The sequence below is a fragment of the Arvicanthis niloticus genome, chromosome 14, assembly GCF_011762505.2.
Source record: "Arvicanthis niloticus isolate mArvNil1 chromosome 14, mArvNil1.pat.X, whole genome shotgun sequence".
In the NCBI taxonomy this organism is placed as follows: domain Eukaryota; kingdom Metazoa; phylum Chordata; class Mammalia; order Rodentia; family Muridae; genus Arvicanthis; species Arvicanthis niloticus.
This window is the reverse complement of record NC_047671.1, coordinates 49,958,668-49,976,561: the sequence shown is the minus strand read 5'-3', so window position 1 is coordinate 49,976,561 and position 17,894 is coordinate 49,958,668. Positions and strand designations below refer to the sequence as shown.

Genomic DNA, 17,894 nt, shown 5'->3' with positions numbered 1-17,894 from the left:
TTCTAAACTGTAAGCCATTTTTCAAACAGCCTCCAGGTTTCTTCTTAAAGGATAAGCAACACATGATGTCTGAGGTGTCTATTAGGAAGAGTCAATTTTATCCATAAATCTATCGATAAAAATCATCTTCATGCATTTTAATAACTTGCTCTCAGGAAAAAGTACACATCAAGGAAAGTTTTGCAACCTATGCTTATGTCAATTTCTACAAAAATATCTAAAATTGTATGGTTTGTATTACTTACTCATTTATTTGTGTGCTTACTTATTGATGGTTCTAGGGACCAAATCCGGGGTCTCGAGCATCCACAGCAAGCACTCTGCCTACCGAACCATATCTCAAGCCCTAGATTATAAACTTATAGATATCCAATTAAAATCTTTGTCTATTGATGAGTTATTAGGCAACTTTGCTTTTCTCAAAGGAGGAGTGTTCTGAACTGCCTCTTTCTGTCATAACTTCTTTTTAAAATCTGTTATCCTTCAAGGATGATGGCATTAAATATCTGTCTTAAAATAAATAGGCCACTCACTACTTGTCAACCAAAATACCTATGATTTCCTCCATGGGAGATAAATGATGCCCTGTCTCCTTTGTTCACTATACTGGTTGCTATTAAGATCCCATCACAGTAAAATGTTTACATGTATTTTGTATAGTAGTGGGAAGTCATAATAATACAGATAACCCAACTCAGACTTTTTGTCTGAGACAGGGAAGCTGCTTATATTTCATAGCCTTAGACTGGGGTCATGAAACTTTCTCAAAGACTTCACAAGTCTACTGTCTATCTTTCTGCATATAACATTACATATGGGTCACTCTGCAAAGATACATTGAGAGCTGGATTTGTTTCCTTGGCACACTAATGTACTATTAGGCAGATGTTCATAAGCTTATACTGATAAAAAATGAAGTCTTGACACCAACAAAGATAAGAATTTCAATTTCTTAGTTAGACAAACTCGATGTGGATAAGACATAAAAGACTCAATGGTACATAAAATCAAACGTTTCTGGAGAAGTGAAAAAGCTAATTATATTAGTCTCAGGGTGTGGGAGTCTTATTGTCAGAATTAAAACTTAATTAAATATAAACATTGCTACACAACAGTACATTAAATAAACAGCAAAAACCTTGGAAATGAAAATAACTAAACTAAGAGGGAATAAAAAAGAATTGGTGTAGTAACTGGTTAAGACTCTAAGCGTCGCTGTTCACCAGACTGGGAAAGAAGCAGTCAGAAGGGAGCAGCTCCCAGCTTCCTCCGCTCCAGAGACCAGACAGGCTCTTGGGGAAAGCCACCATCCCAAGTCCCGCTCTCCCCAGCTTTAGAAGAATAAGGAAACCGCAGACCGAACCAGGACTAAGAGGACAGCGAAGAAAGAAAAGACAATGGCGGACCCACCGAGGCGCTGGACCTGCAACTACTACCTGCTGACGTTCTTCATGCTGCTAGGGACACTGTGCGCGCCAGGAAAAGGGCAAATCCGCTACTCTGTGCGGGAGGAGTTAGACAAAGGCTCTTTCGTAGGCAACATCTCTAAGGACCTCGGGATGGAGCTTCGCGAGCTGGCGGAGCGCGGAGTCCGCATCATCTCCAGAGGTAGGTCTCAGCTTTTCTCCCTGAATCCGCAGGGCGGCAGCTTGGTCACCGCAGGCAGAATAGACCGGGAGGAGCTGTGCGCTCAGAGCGCGCCCTGTCTCGTCAGCTTTAACATCTTGGTTGAGAATAAAATGAAAATTTATGGAGTAGAAGTAGAAATCCTTGATATTAATGATAACTTCCCCCGGTTCCGCGATGAGGAGTTAAAAGTAAAAGTTAATGAAAATGCAGCTGCAGGAACGCGTTTGTTGCTCCCCTTCGCGAGAGATGGAGATGTGGGTGTGAATTCCCTCCAGGGTTACCAGCTCAGCTCCAACCCGCACTTCTCTCTGGACGTGAAGAGCGGGTCTGATGGGCAAAAACATCCAGAGTTGGTGTTGGAACAGCCGCTGGACCGTGAGAAGGAGTCTGCTCACGACCTGATCCTCACAGCTTTGGATGGCGGAAACCCAGTACATTCTAGCACCGTCCATATCAGCGTGACCGTCCTTGACGCAAATGATAACGCACCGCTGTTCACCCAAAGCGAATATAGAGTGAGTGTTCCGGAGAACACACCTGTGGGCACTAAACTGCTCACACTCACCGCCACGGATGCAGACGAGGGAATCAACGCGAAGTTGGCCTTCTCTTTCCGCAACGAAGAAGACAAAATTTCTGAAACTTTCCAACTTGATTCTAATCTGGGGGAAATCTCAACTATTCAATACTTGGACTATGAAGAAAACAGATTCTATCTCATGGAAGTGGTAGCCCAGGACGGGGGCGCTCTTCTTGCTAGCGCTAAGGTGTTGGTCACAGTCCAGGATGTGAATGACAATGCCCCAGAAATGATACTCACTTCCCTCACCAGTTCCGTTTCTGAAGATTGTCTACCCGGAACCATAATTGCGCTTTTCAGTGTACATGATGCTGATTCTGGGGAGAATGGAGAGATTTTATGTTCTATTCCCAAGAACCTGCCCTTCAAGTTGGAAAAGTCCGTTGATAATTACTATCACCTACTAACAACAAGAACACTGGATAGAGAAGAGACTCCAGATTATAACATCACAGTAACCGTTGTTGACCGTGGAACTCCTCCCCTGTCTACAGAAAACCACATCTCTCTGAAAGTAGCCGACATAAATGACAACCCACCCACCTTCTCTCGTCCCTTCTATTCCACTTCCATCTCAGAAAATAACCCCAGAGGTGTCTCCATTTTTTCAGTGAATGCCTACGACGCTGACAGTGGTGATAATGCCGAGGTCACTTACTCCCTGGCTGAATATACATTTCAAGAAGTGCCTGTGTCCTCCTATGTCTCCATTAACTCTGACACTGGTGTCCTGTATGCATTGCAATCCTTTGACTATGAGCACTTGAGAGACCTGCAGCTACTGGTGACAGCCAGGGACAGTGGGAATCCTCCACTCAGCAGCAACGTGTCACTGAGCTTGTTTGTACTGGACCAGAATGACAACACTCCTGAGATCCTGTACCCAGCTATTCCTACTGATGGCTCCACAGGTGTGGAACTGGCACCCCGCTCTGCAGAGCCTGGATACCTGGTAACCAAAGTGGTGGCAGTGGACAAAGATTCAGGACAGAATGCCTGGTTGTCCTACCGCCTGCTCAAGGCCAGCGAACCAGGACTCTTCTCAATAGGGCTGCACACAGGCGAAGTACGCACAGCCAGGGCTCTATTGGACAGAGACATACTCAAGCAGAGCCTGGTGGTGGCTGTCCAGGACCATGGTCAGCCCCCTCTCTCAGCCACTGTCACACTCACTATCGCTGTAGGGGATAGCATCCCGGATGTACTGACTGACTTAGGCAACCACAACACACCCGCAGAGCCCCAGGATTCAGACCTCACACTCTACCTAGTAGTGTCGGTGGCAGTGGTCTCCTGTGTCTTTCTGGGATTTGTTACCGTGCTGTTGGTCCTCAGGCTGAGGCACTGGCACATGTCACGCCTGCTTCAGACTTCCACAGGCAGGTTGGCCAACATGCCCACCTCCCATTTTGTGGGCATAGATGGAGTACAGGCTTACCTGCAGACCTATTCCCATGAAATCTCTCTCACTACAGACTCCAAAAACAGCCACCTGATCTTTCCCTATCCCAATTATGCTGACAGGCTCATTAGTGAGGAGAGCTGTGAAAAGAGTGAGCCTCTTCTGATACCTGATAATATACACACAGACAAGGAAGAGCCCGGAGCTGCCCAGGTTAGTTTTCTCTTTCACTAAAAACTGGACCGTTTCCTTCGTTTGTTTTCTCACTTGTTTTTCTGGTAGAGTCAAAATCGGATAGTTACATAGTGGATCATCATTTGCTGTATTGGAGTTTAACACTAGTTTGTTCAGTAATAGGTACTTTTTCAAATTATATTTGCGCCTGAATATCTTTTCTGTGTGTGTGGATATTTTAGAAAATCTGACAGTAGACTTACCTTAAAAGAAAGTGACAAACATAATCGTTTTCCTTAAAAAGGAAAGTTTAAAGGTAGTTTAAAGGTAGATATTCTGTTACTAGAATTAATTAATTCAAATCATTATATGTATTGTTTCCTTTGAGATTTTTGTCTACATATCATTAGTGGACATCTTTTGTAAGCGTAGAGTTTTGAATGAGAATGGCTCTTACCGGCTCACATATCTGAGTGCTTAGTCACCAGGGAGTGGAACTGTTTGAGAGGGATTGGGAGGTGTGGCCTTTTAGAGTAGGTGTGTCACTGGAGGAGGGCTTTGAGATTTCAAAAGCCTAAACCAGCCCCAGTCTCTCTCTCTCTCTCTCTCTCTCTCTCTCTCTCTCTCTCTCTTGATGATGATGTAAGGCTGTCAGCTACTGTTCCAGCACTATGATGTTAACCCATGTAATTATTGCATATATGTCTTCATTGGGAAATAAATCAGTGAGAAGTAACCTTAGAATTCTTTTTTTTTCTTTTTTTTTTTTCCTTTGGTTTCTCGAGACAGGGTTTCTCTGTGTAGTCCTGGCTGTTCTGGAACTCACTTTGTAGACCAGGCTGGCCTTGAACTCAGAAATCCACCTGCCTCTGCCTCCCAAGTGCTGGGATTAAAGGCGTGCGCCACCACCGCCCGGCAGAATTCTATTTTATTCTATAATATATGTTAAGGTCTCCAAAGAGTTGCATTGCTATGTTCAACCAGTATTAATGTATCATGCCCCTGACATCTCCTGGTTTCTGCCTCTTCAGTTATCAAAATCAGCCTCTCTCTGAATGTTTACATTCTCCCATATGTAAATGCAAATCTGCTTTGTTACAAGAGTATAAGATTTGTATTCAAGAAAACTACCACGACTTAAGAATGGTTTGCCTTTTAAAATTCATTTCTTAGGGGTGATCTTATTTTGGGTTAATAAATTTTTCTTAATGAAATATTTATTTATGGGTCTCAAAACTCATGAGCATGGATCTTATAAGGAAATAACTACTCAGTTTATTTTCTGCACCTTTTTACATGCCCTTTGCTAACTGACCCTTCAATTAGAAATAAATGATAGAAATTAAAATAAAAATTAGTAGTGGGATCATGGGTTGTTATTTTAGACACATAAAGGTTTGTTAACACACTTAAAACCCAGGAATACTTGATTTTATTTCCTAAATATTTAAAGCATAACCATACTATATACATATGTACATTCTTCTGATAACAGTATGAACAGCAGTCATAACATTATGATACAGCAGATAACAGTATAAACAGACTTGCCAAAGAACTAATGAATTCACACAGTAAGAAAAGAATCTATACAAGCAGAGATGTTCATGTCATTCATTACTTCTTCACAGAAATATGCCATTTCTCTTTCTCTCGTGTGTGCCTGCCTGCGGGCCTGCCTGCCTATGTGTATGCAAGTGGAGGTCAAGGACAACTTCAGATGTTGTTTTGCAGGCACCAACCACCTTATTATTAAGACAGAATCTCTCATTGGCCCAAACCTCAGCTGGTAGGCTAGGTTGTCTGGCCAGGGAGCCCCAGAGATCTTCTGTCTCTGCCTCCCCAGTACTAGAATTACAAGCATTTGCAACCATGACATTTTGAACCATGGCTTATAAGGATCAAACTCATATACTCATACTTGCAAAGCAAACACTTCATTCACTGAGCTATTTCTCCATCCCCTTTTCCATTATTTGTAATGAAAATTTTTATATTTAGTTATGTATACTGAGACGAGCTTTCTACAATGATGAAACATTCTTTAAATATCTATAAGCAACTAATAGATTTTACATTATAAAACTGTTCCATACACTGTAAGTATAGGTACCATATGTACATTATATTCTTTTAAATAGTGGTTATATGTGTGTTCTGAAAAGGTAGCTTTTCCATAAAAATAAGGTACTTCCATAAAAATAAGGCACTTTGCTTGCATATGTTTTAAAGACTTGTTTCAGTGAGGTTTTTTTTTTAATGTTTGGATAAAGTACAGATGCTCAGGCAAGAGAGATGGCTCAGTCAGTACAGTGCCTGCTATGGAAACACACTAACACTTGAGAGTTGGCTCATCAGTTTAGAACACTTGTTCTTGCAAAGGACCACAGTTGGGCTCCCAGAACTCCAGTTTCAACAGATCTGACACCTTCCTTTGTCTTCCATGTGTTTCAAATGCATGCACATGGTACACATACAAACAGACAAACACCTATACACATAAAATAAAGACAGGTTTTTAAAGAACTCACCCCTAGAACCTATATACAAACAAAACAGGTGAATATTTGTCACTAACCCCAATACTAGGGAAGGCAAGAGTGATGGAAACAAGAGGGTCACTGGGACCTGCTGTCCAGTCAGACTGGCCAATCAGTGAGCTCCAGGTTCAATGAAAGACCCTGTCTGAAAACATAAGAGAGCGCTAGAAGGAGACATCTGACATCAACCTCTAGCCTATGCTATGCATAGTGCACTAAAATAATAATGATAATAATAATAATGCCAGTAAATGACTGTGTAGAATCCTGGGCATGACGAACAGTTTAAGATGCTTTAATGCTTTGTGTTATAAAATGAGAGCATGCTATAGTCACCTGACACATTTTAGAATAACAGCATATTACATAAGTTAAAGGTTTTATGTAGGTTTTCTAGTTTGGGAATGTAATTAAAACTATAAGTTGCAATGGCCAGTTTGGTCAGTGGGGCACATGCCTTTAACCCCAGCACTTGGGAGGCAGATTTCTGAGTTTGAGACCAGCCTGGTCTACAAAGTGAGTTCCAGGACAGCTAGGTCTATACAGAGAAACCCTGTCTTAAAAAAAACTGTAAGACATACTACATGACTATTAAAATCAACATGTTTATTGACCAGCAAAGAATGTCAGTTAAAAATGCTTACATGAACTGGGCATTATAGTACACACCTTTAATCCCAGCACTCAGGAAGCAGAGGCAGGCAGATCTCTGTGAGTTCAGGGCCAGCCTGGTTGGTCTACATAGTGAATTCCAGGACAGTCAGTATTATGTTTCCACCACCCCTTAATATATTTAAATGATTATACAGTAAACTGGGAATCAAGGAAAAATCAACATTAATATATTTCTTTCATGTATATGGTTTTAAGAATTCATATCTCACCTCTCAAATTCAGATAACTTATCATTGTTAATCTACTAGGGAAAAAACAGTACAATTGAGGACAGTTGTAATGTGGTGATAAACAATAATATTTGTGAATTGCTTTATTGTATGAGAATTTCACACATGAATATGAGTTTTTATCAATCCCCATTCTTCCGATTCTAATCCCTCTCCTAATCCATCCACTTTTTCCACATAACTTTATGTGATGTTTTTTTTTAATCCCACTAAGTTCATTTTGTACTAACTGTAAAGCACATGGATACAGAGTAATCTACTGGGGGAATGGGTAGCCTCCCTGAGCCCACATCCCTGAAGAAAACCACCCTCTTTCTCCCTGTAGCTCCTCAGATAAGGATGAGATTTCTTGAGCTCCTCTTCATCCCATCCACAACAGTATTTTGTTGGTTTGATCTTGTGCAAGTCTCGGGCCTACAGTCTCAGCAGCTGTGAGTTCCTATGTGCAATGGCATTGTCATGTCCAGAAAATACTTATTTGTTATGGATGTTTACTCTCTCTGGCTATTACAACCTTTCTCGACCCTTTACTGAGCATTGGAGCGAGGGGATCTGGTGTAGATATTCCACTTGTAGCTGAACATGCCACTGTCTCTTATTCTCTGTATGTTGACCACTTATGGCTTTCTGTGTTCACTGTCTGCTACAAAAAACAGCTTCTCTGATGAAGAATGAAAGGTGCAGAGATAGATAGATAGATAGATAGATAGATAGATAGATAGATAGCAGACAGATGAACAGTTATGGGGCAGTTTATTACTATGTCTATATCAGTACTATATGTTACTACTATATTAGCAGAATAATAGTACTGACGCCAATGACTTTAGCCAGCCATGGAGTTTGGGCTCCGTTAATGGTACCAGGAATGAGCTCTGTATGTGGGAAGGCTTTAACTCTAAGCCAGAAGCGGCTGGTTATTCCTGTAACATTCACACCACTATTGCAACAGTTATCATATCTTACCAGGCCAATTGTTATTGTAGCTCACAAGGTTCATAGCTGTTGAAGACTGTTGGTGACTTTTCTCCCTTGGTAGTTTGCCTAGAACCTTCCAGCACTTTCACCTTAAACTACCCAGTAGGGATGAAACATCCAGGAAGGTACCAGCTTGATTTTGCCATGTCCTACAACTCAAGTATGTGGTGTCTTCAGCAGTATGGTCTTACCTTCAAATTCTGATAAATTCATTTTTAAATTATACTTATAAATGCTTAAAAACAGAAAAACAGAATCTCTTGTTTCCTACTGTATAATTTTATGAAAACTATCAATCCTTTATGGTTACTTACTGGGAGGAAGATGAGATGGGAAAAGATAATATAATGATGGCAAGTTCTAGGCCAACTTGAGCCAATATCAAGTTCTAGTTCCAGGGTAGCCTGAACTATATAATGAGATTCCATTCTCTCTCTCTCTCTCTCTCTCTCTCTCTCTCTCTCTCTCTCTCTCTCTCCATATATGTGTGTGTATTAAAGTGAAACAAAAAACTAAGCAATGGAATTTACATCTTTTATAAGTTAAAGGGGAATAAAATGAAATTTTATAGCACCCACCAAACTCATATTTCAAGAATATTTGTGACATTTCTTCTGCAGTCACCAGCAGTTTCATTCATTCGCATACTTTTCAAATATATTGTTGGTCCCTCATATCTGCTAAGGTAAACAGGAAGGTATCATTATTACCATTTTATGAACATAGAAGGGGAAACTGTAACTATGCCAATACAATTATTACAATAAGGTAACTTCTGCTATTTGAGAAGTGATGAAGCACTTAATTTGGAGGGATATAAAATTCCAACTTGAATAAATGGCAGCCATACTGCATAGGGAGTATTAAAATGTTGACAATGCAAAGGTTGCTTTCATCATCAATACACAGTAAAATATTATTCTAACTGGATCTCTCTTTGGAGCCATCAATGGCACTGCTGCAACCTCTCTGAGTGCAGAGGGCCTCTTTTGGCTAATTATGAGCAAAGTTTTGACTCATAAAGCTGCAGTGGATTTATTCGAGAACCCTAAATTTGTCTGTCTCCCACAAAGATATCTATCAGAGAACCTACCACTAGGACAAAGCAAGTACACCAAACCCCCAGAATCTCCCAGTAGAGCATGGGAAACCTAGCCAGGTTACAGCCTATCACATTTCTCCTCTACTGCCTGCTTTCTGACTGATTCTTGGAGATTTTCTAATTTATCCTGGAAGAGCCAGCCATGGACTCACTTCTGAAGGACCTTACCAAAGATCTGACATGCAGGATTTGCTCACTCATAAACAGCAGATTAATACCAAGAAAATACTTTGCTGTTGGCTTAGTTTGGGCTTTATTCCTGTGAAGACACATCATGACCAAAGCAACCCTTATAAAGGCAAACATTTAATTGGGGCTGGCTTACAGGTTCAGAGGTTTGTCATCAAGTGAGGAAGCACGGCAGCATGAAGGCAGACATGGTGCTGGAGAAGGAGCTGAGAGTTCTACATCTTGATCTGACTGCAGCCAGGAGATGACTATCTTCTGCAGGCAACCAGAAGACTCTTTACGCCACTTGGAAGAGCCTGAGCATCGGAGAACTCAGAGCCTACCTACACAGTGACACACTTCCTCCAACAAAGCCAAACCTACTCCAATAAGGCCTCACCTCCAAGTAGTGCCACTCCCTATGGCGAAGCATTGAAACACATGAATCTATGGGGGCCAAACCTATTCAAACCACCCCAGCCATGAACACAGAGAGAAGGAATTTACCTGTGAGTAACCTTACAGATCAAGAGCAGACTTGTAGTCAGAAGTCGACCTGTATATTAGAATTCAAAATGATTGATGAAAAGCTGTTAAACTTTTATGTATAAGTGGGCTGATCAAGAGTGTTAACAAAAACTCACTAGCATTATCAGAAATATCACCATGCTGGAAATCATTAAACTGGACCTAACTTGGCCCACCTTAAACGAATGTCGATGTCAGTCCATTGCAATAACACTGACTGTCTTAATTATTTTTTTATTGCTGTGAAGAGACTCTACAACCAAGGCAACTTACAGAGAAATGAGTTTATTTTGGGTTAACAGTTTCAGAGGGTGAGTCCATGACCATAATGGTGGGGAACATGGCAAGAGATAGGCAGGCAGGCTTGGTGCTGGCGCAGTAGCTGAGAACTTACATGCTGAGACAACAACCATGAGGCAGAGAGAGAGCCAACTGGGAATGGTCCAGACTTTGAAGTCCACCCCTAGTGATACATCAACAACAAGGCCACACCTCCTGCAAGGCCACACCTTCTAATCCTTTCTAAACAGTTCTATCAACTCCGAAGCATTCAAACATGAGCCTATGAGGTTGATCTTCATTCAAACCACCACACACTGCCTCAGCCCACACCACACTTCACTTTCTTCAAAAGGAGAACCAAGATGGTAGGTGTCACTAGTATGGAAAGTGCCCCTGATCAGAAAAAGGCATTTCTGCCATTATCTGCTCTTCACCACTGGGGACAATGGGCATGCCACCTAGATGTTGTACCACCCAGATCAGGGAATTGTGGCAGATGAAAATGATAATCTTCCCCCAGGAGTAATGGCTAATGCTGCAGATGAGACCATCAGTGGCTAGGTTACCTACTCCTTTACCAATGCTGATAAGGCAGTTAGATAACTGCTCAAGTGAACAGTAAAGGGGAAACTCATCACTAATGGATAATTGGCCTTTGAAGAAATGGAGAGCTACATAGTTGATGATAGAAGTCACACTGTACATTGCAAAACATAATGGGGAAATTTTGTGCGGAATGAAAGGGAAATTCCACTTACAATATAGTTCAAGATTGAAAACACATATACAAGTAGGGAACAAATGGAGCCTTAGACCAGGAATAAATTACAGAGTATAGTGTCATTATCACAGGAGTGGACAAAGGCAATCTGTTCCATTCTTCCAGTACAAACTTCATTCTTTAAATCTCAGACATCAGTGTCAACACTCAGTTTTCCACCAGGCCTCCTATATGGTTCATATAACTGAGAACAATCTCCATCTAGACACCCCTCACCATGCTACTAAGTCCTTCAGATCCTGATTTAGGACCTATCAGCCATTTAGTTTACTCTGTCTTGGCCAGTGACCTAGAGCTAAGGTCATTATCCTATATGTCCCAAGTGGAGTTTGTACAACCATAAGAAGCTATACTCTTTCATGCTGACACTGAAGTCCCACATTCAGGATTCTCCAGCCTCAATGCCAAGGTGGGCATGTGCATTCTGGTGGGCCAGCTCAGTGACAGCCCCCAACATATGCTTCACCCTGTGCTGGGGCACAACAGTGAGCTATTCTTCTACATGATACTGCCAACCACAGAGAGTCTGGTTATCTAATCATCAAAGTAGTGGCGGTAGATGTTAACTCTGAAGACAATGTTTCCCTCTTCTGCCATATGGGAGCCTACAGCCTAGGACTGCTCATAGGAAATGCTGTACTGGGCTTGCTTTGAACAACAAAATGAAGTCTATCACCACCTCTGGCTGTAATGAAAATGAAGATCTGCTACCTTGTTCCGTCTCTGCTAGACTGCATGTAATCTTTGCAGACAGCTTGCAAGAAGTACTTCTGGACCTTAGTGATTACCCAATCCTCTTTGACCCACAGGCAAGCTCCAGATTTACCTGATGGCCATCTTGACCTTGATCTTTGTGCTCTTTCTCACCATGGTTGTAGCTATTGTCGTGTATCTGTAACACTTCTATAGGCACAACATTGGAGTCCGTTTTGAGTTTGATCTCGGCTCCAAGGTTCCAGAGGAGGTTTTCCTTTCCCCCAACTATGACATGGGAATTCTGCCATATTCCTCCAATGGCTTGGATGAACTGACTAACATTCTTCAGGTACTAAATTTAATTTTCTCAGTATAAAGCCCAAAGATGTTCTACTACAAGATCTATGTGTTGAACCTTTTGGGGCTGAAAGCATCAGCCCGTAAAGACAACCCAAACATGACCTTGATTCAATAAACTTGCAAATGGTTTCCTAAAAACCTTTCCTATGTGTAGTTAGAAGAGAACTCATTAACTTAGAGATGAAACACGGCAGATTAAGTACTACTTGATTCTGTTGTGTTTTATTAATTTTTCTTGGCATGGAGCATGCCCTTTGTAAGTATATTTGTGTTGCAATTGCTGTTCTGTAGAAACTCTCCTAATAGTCTCAATTATTTTTTGTTAATTCTAAAGCAATACAACTGAAAACATTTCAGTGAAGTAATATGCCACATTATTATTATTATTATTATTATTATTATTATTATTAATTATCTACCTCCTTTATAGTGCTTGATATTAATTTCAAGTTTTTTGACACCTAAGCAAGTGCTCTAACACTGGGTTATAGTCCTGTCCTGGTCACTGTTCTATTGCTATGAAAAGACACCATGACTATATCAACTCTTATGAAGAAAAGCATTTAATTGTGGCTTGCTTACAATTTTAGAGGTTTACTCTCTTGTCATCATGGCAGGGAGCATGGCAGCATGCAGTCAGACAGGATACTAAACTTGTAGCTGAGGAGTCTACCTCTGGATCCACAGGCAGCAAGAAGAGACAGGCTCTGGGACTGGATTGGGTTTTTTAAACTCCAAAGCCCCCTTCAGTGACACACTTCCTCCAACAACACAACACCTACTACAACAATGTCACACCTTTTAATCCTTCAAAATAGTGCTACTCCCTAAGAAATCAAATGTATGAGCCTATGGTGGGTCATTCTTATTCAAACTGCCACAATTCCTAACCCCGGACATTATTTCCTGAATTTAACACAACTCTATAAAATTAGGTGATCTGCTTACTTTGCAATCACAAATATCCTGTGCACAACACAATAAATAAATATATTAAAATGTTTTATGCAGCATAAAAGACAAGTGCAATAATACATTCGGTTTTGCAACCCAGAACTCATTGTTCAGTATGAGTTTTGATACATACAAAAAGGAAGATAGCACAAAAAACAACTCAGGGAGATGATGGGACGAGGACATGGGTGGGGCTGGTCTCGAGCATAAGGTCTGAGTTGAAGATACTGTGAATAGATGTTTCAATGTAGCACTGGTATAGTCTACATACAGATTAATATTCTGAGAGTGATAGGAATGGGAATTTGTTCATAATAGATAAGGAGTGTCCGCACAGGAGAGGCAGATCTGCCTTAAAATGGTTCCTAAGGAGAAGTCAGAAATCCTCTGGTGGAGACTATTTTTTTTTAATGGTTTTTTCAAGACAGGGTTTCTCTGTATAGCCCTGGCTGTCCTGGAACTCACTCTGTAGACCAGGCTGGCCTCGAACTCAGAAATCTGCCTGCCTCTGCCTCCCAAGTGCTGGGATTAAAGGCCTGCACCACCACCGTCTGGCAGGAGACTGTTTTAGTGAGGGTGATTATGTGTCTTTAATTCAAGGAAAGAGAAAAGAGTTATGAGCTGAAACCACAACTGGATTAATCATCTTTCTTTGAGAAAGGGCTATTTTCAGAAATCTTCAATTTGGGTGAGCTTGACAGACAGTGAAGGAACCACACGTGGAATGCCTTAATAAAAATGTGTTGACTTTACAACAAAAAAGTTGCACGCACCCTATACATTTTCACTTCCTTTAACATTTTAAAAAAGCATACACAAATGTAGCCTTTGTTACAACCATTCTTTAAATGTTCATAGGAACCCATAGTGACATGTAAAAATGGCAGCTCTTCTGCTTCCTCACACTGGAGTAGATTCGTTCCGAATGTGTTTGTGACTATCAGCGACATTACTGAAAATGAGCGAATGCAGGTGAGGAGTCAAGAGTTCCAGGAAAATGTGATACCATTCCCGTTCTGCAGGGTTCTAAGAGATATTTCCACACAAAAAAAAGAGTGAGAATTTTTTAGAGAACATGTAAGACCATTTGAAACCGAACATATTATTCTTGTTTCAGTCACTCTCTGAGAGAAATATAAATCCCATAACTGCAAATTTAACAGCGATAAAAATCCTCTACCAGTTTCACAAAACGGGTGCAGTATAAAATTAAGACTCTAAGTGTCGCTGTTCCCTAACCCGAGCAAGAAAATCTGAGGGAACAGAGTTGTGTCCTGATAAGATACCAAACCTATGCAAAAATTCTAACCTGAAATGGGTCTCAACTGGTCTCTGTTCCTTTAAGGACCTTGACCTCTAATTCTGTGGATTACGGAGTGGGCTGGGGCTGTTCTTCCTACCAGCAATCGCTGGGAAGTCTTTACAAGCCAGTCATGGCGGCTTTGCAGAGGCGCCAGCCCTGCTGCGAGTTGCTCCTGCTTTTCAATCTCCTGTGGTGGTCGTGGGGCTCAGAAGCTGGGCAGATCCGCTACTCTATTTCCGAGGAACTGGAGAAAGGCTCCTTCGTGGGCAGCATCGCCAAAGACCTGGGGCTGGAGCCCCACGAGCTGGTGGAGCGCGGGGTTCGCATCATCTCCAGAGGTAGGTCGCAGCTTTTCTCGCTAAACCAGGGAAGCGGCAGCTTGGTCACCGCGGGCAGGATAGACCGGGAGGAGCTGTGCGCTCAGAGCGTGCCCTGTGTCGTTAGCTTTAACATCCTTGTAGAAGATAAACTGAATCTTTTTCCTGTGGAAGTAGAAATAGTGGACATTAATGACAATGCACCTAGATTCTTAAAGGAAGAAATAGAATTGAAGATTCTTGAAAATGCAGCTCCGTCCTCTCATTTTCTTCTAATGGGTGTCTATGATGCTGATGTGGGAGTGAACGCCATTCAGGGCTTCAAGCTCAGCGGTAGTAGTCACTTCTTGGTACATGTGCAAAGCCAAGACCATGGGCCCAAATACCCGGAGCTGGTGTTGGAGCACAGCCTGGACAGGGAAGAGGAAGCAGTTCACCATTTGGTCCTTGTTGCCATGGACGGTGGTGACCCTGTCCGAACAGGCATGGCACGAATTCTCGTAACTGTCGTAGATGTGAACGACAATGCTCCAGTATTTACTCAGCCTATCTATCGTGTAAGTGTCCCTGAAACTCTGCCGGTGGGTACACGAGTGTTAACAGTTAATGCCAGTGACCAGGATGAAGGAGTCCATGCAGAAATAACATATTCCTTTGTGAGGATCACAGAAGAAATCTCGCAGATTTTCTGCTTGGATCCTTTAACTGGGGAAATTTCCACTTCTGAAACTCTAGACTATGAGAACTCAAGATTTTATGAGCTGGATGTTGAAGCCCGAGATCAGTCAGGTCTTCAAGACCGAGCAAAAGTCTTAATAACCATCTTGGACATGAACGATAATGCACCGGAAGTGGTTGTTACATCTGGTAGCAGAGCAATTGCTGAAAACGCACCTCCGGGGACCGTAATTGCTCTTTTTCAAGTCTATGATAAAGACTCTGAACGGAATGGTTTGGTGATATGCTCCATCTCAGAAAGTCTCCCACTTAAATTGGAAGAATCATTAGACAATTATTTTCGGTTAGTGACAAATACAGAACTGGACCGGGAACAGGTATCTTCATATAACATCACTGTGACAGCCACTGACAGAGGAACACCACCTCTGTCTACAAAAAGATTTATCTCCTTTGATGTGGCAGACATTAATGATAACCCACCAGTTTTCTCCCGTCCGTCCTACTCTGTCTATGTCCCTGAGAATAACCCCAAGGGCGTCTCCATCTTCTCTTTTAGTGCAGTGGACCCTGACAGTGAAGAGAATGCAGAAATAATCTACTCTATAGCCAAAGAAACCCTTCAGGGTACACCTCTATCCTCCTTCCTCTCCATCAACTCCATCACTGGTGTCCTGTATGCACTGTGTTCTTTTGACTATGAGCAGTTTAGAGAACTGAATCTACTGGTGACAGCCAGTGACAGAGGGAAACCCCCACTCAGCAGCAATGTGTCACTTAACTTGTTTGTGCTGGACCAGAATGACAATGTACCTGAGATCCTGTACCCTGTCCTTCCCACTGATGGTTCTACTGGTGTGGAGTTGGCCCCCCGCTCTGCAGAGCCTGGATATCTAGTGACCAAGGTGGTGGCAGTGGACAAAGACTCAGGTCAGAACGCCTGGCTGTCCTATCGCCTGCTTAAAGCCAGTGAGCCAGGACTCTTCTCAGTGGGACTGCACACAGGAGAGGTACGCACAGCTCGGGCCCTGCTGGACAGAGATGCTCTCAAGCAGAGCCTGCTGGTGTCTGTGCAGGACCACGGTCAGCCACCTCTCTCAGCTACTGTTACACTTACTGTGGCTGTGGCCAGCAGCATTCCTGACATCCTGGCTGACTTGAGCAGCCTTGACCTTCCACATAAGTCTGATGATTCAAGCCTTACCATCTACCTGGTGGTGTCAGTGGCCACTGTTTCCTGCATCTTCTTTGCTTTTGTTACTGGGCTGCTGGTGCTCAGGTTGTGGCACTGGCATAAGTCAAGATTGCTGAAGGCCACAAGGAAAGGTGTGTCAAATATGTCCACTTCACACTTCATGGGTATTGATGGGGTGCAGGCTTTTCTACAGACCTATTCCCATGAGATCTCCCTCACAGCAGACTCGAGGAAGAGCCATCTGATCTTTCCCCAACCCAACTATGCCCACACACTCATCAGTCAGGAAGGCTGTGAGAAAACTGAGCCTTTATTGATACAGGAAGACTCAACTTTATGCAAAGAGGAAGACTCTCTTGATCAGGTAAGATTACTGCTCTTATTTAAAACAAAACAAAACAGAAAAATTGGAATTTAAACAGTGATGAAATACTTTCTCTTTTGCAATGAATCGTATCTGCCATTGTTTGCATATAAAATGTCACCCGGAGCTCCAAGGCTTGGTCTCCAATAAAAGTAATCAGAGTTTGGGTATTGATGGTGCATGCCTTTAATCCCAGAACTCTGGAGGCAGAGGCAGGTAGATCTCTGAGAGTTTGAGGCCAACCTGGTGTACAGAGTGAGTTCTGGTACAGCCAGGGCTACATAGGAAAACTGAAAAAATGTCTCAGGAAAAAACAAGGTGAACAGAGGAGAGCTTTTGGAAATGTATTATAGTGTAAGGATTCTGATCTTGTCAAAGAATTGATCCATTGATGGGTCCATAATTGGATGGGCTACTGGGAAGTGATGGAAGTGGGTCTCAGTAGAAAAAAAAAGTTGATTGCTTGAAGACACAACCATGAAGGGGATATATTGTCCCTGGACTTGAGCTTTATTGCTGCCACATGGTGACAGCCTTGTCATACCGCATGTTTCTACTGTGATGTGCAGCCTCATTGCAACCTACCAGCGACAGAGCCAAGGTACCGCAAAAAAAAAAAACTCCTGAACCCATGAATCAGAACAAACCTTTCTCCTTTTCAAGTTGATTTGTCTGAGACATTTTTGTCACACCAATGAAAACTTAATTAAAACCATATAACTCTCAGGTTTTCCTTTTTATCACCAGCTCCCTGGGTCTCTTTTCTTGGTTTTCATAGGAAAAAAAATTCTTATTTCATATTGTAGATTTGTTTAGCCACTTTTTTTCTGTACCTTTGATTTTGTACATCCCCAAGGGATTTTTCTATTCTAAGACAGTTAGGCAAGTTCTATTCTAAACGGGGGGAAAATGGAATTAAAGCCTTTACTATGTACAGTTAAGATTTTAGTTTTCCAGC

The 17,894-nt window shown here is 42.1% G+C and overlaps 1 protein-coding gene and 1 pseudogene across 8 annotated transcripts in view; both read left to right on the top strand.

Moving 5' to 3' along the window:
* LOC117719689 (protocadherin gamma-C4) overlaps positions 1-17,894 on the top strand; it is a 176,213-nt gene that overhangs the window by 31,526 nt on the left and 126,793 nt on the right. The window contains exon 1 of one of the 8 annotated variants that reach the window (XM_034517882.2): positions 1,383-3,824. The exons of 6 other annotated variants lie outside the window; for them this stretch is intronic. In XM_034517882.2, coding sequence (XP_034373773.1) covers positions 1,398-3,824 — 2,427 coding nt within the window. In that variant the 5' untranslated portion in view covers positions 1,383-1,397. Of the gene's footprint in view, positions 1-1,382; positions 3,825-14,370; positions 16,937-17,894 lie in introns of those variants that run through there. One more of the 8 variants, XM_034517886.2, reaches the window with a different exon arrangement.
* On the top strand, positions 13,135-13,225 carry LOC117720256 (small nucleolar RNA SNORA40; annotated as a pseudogene).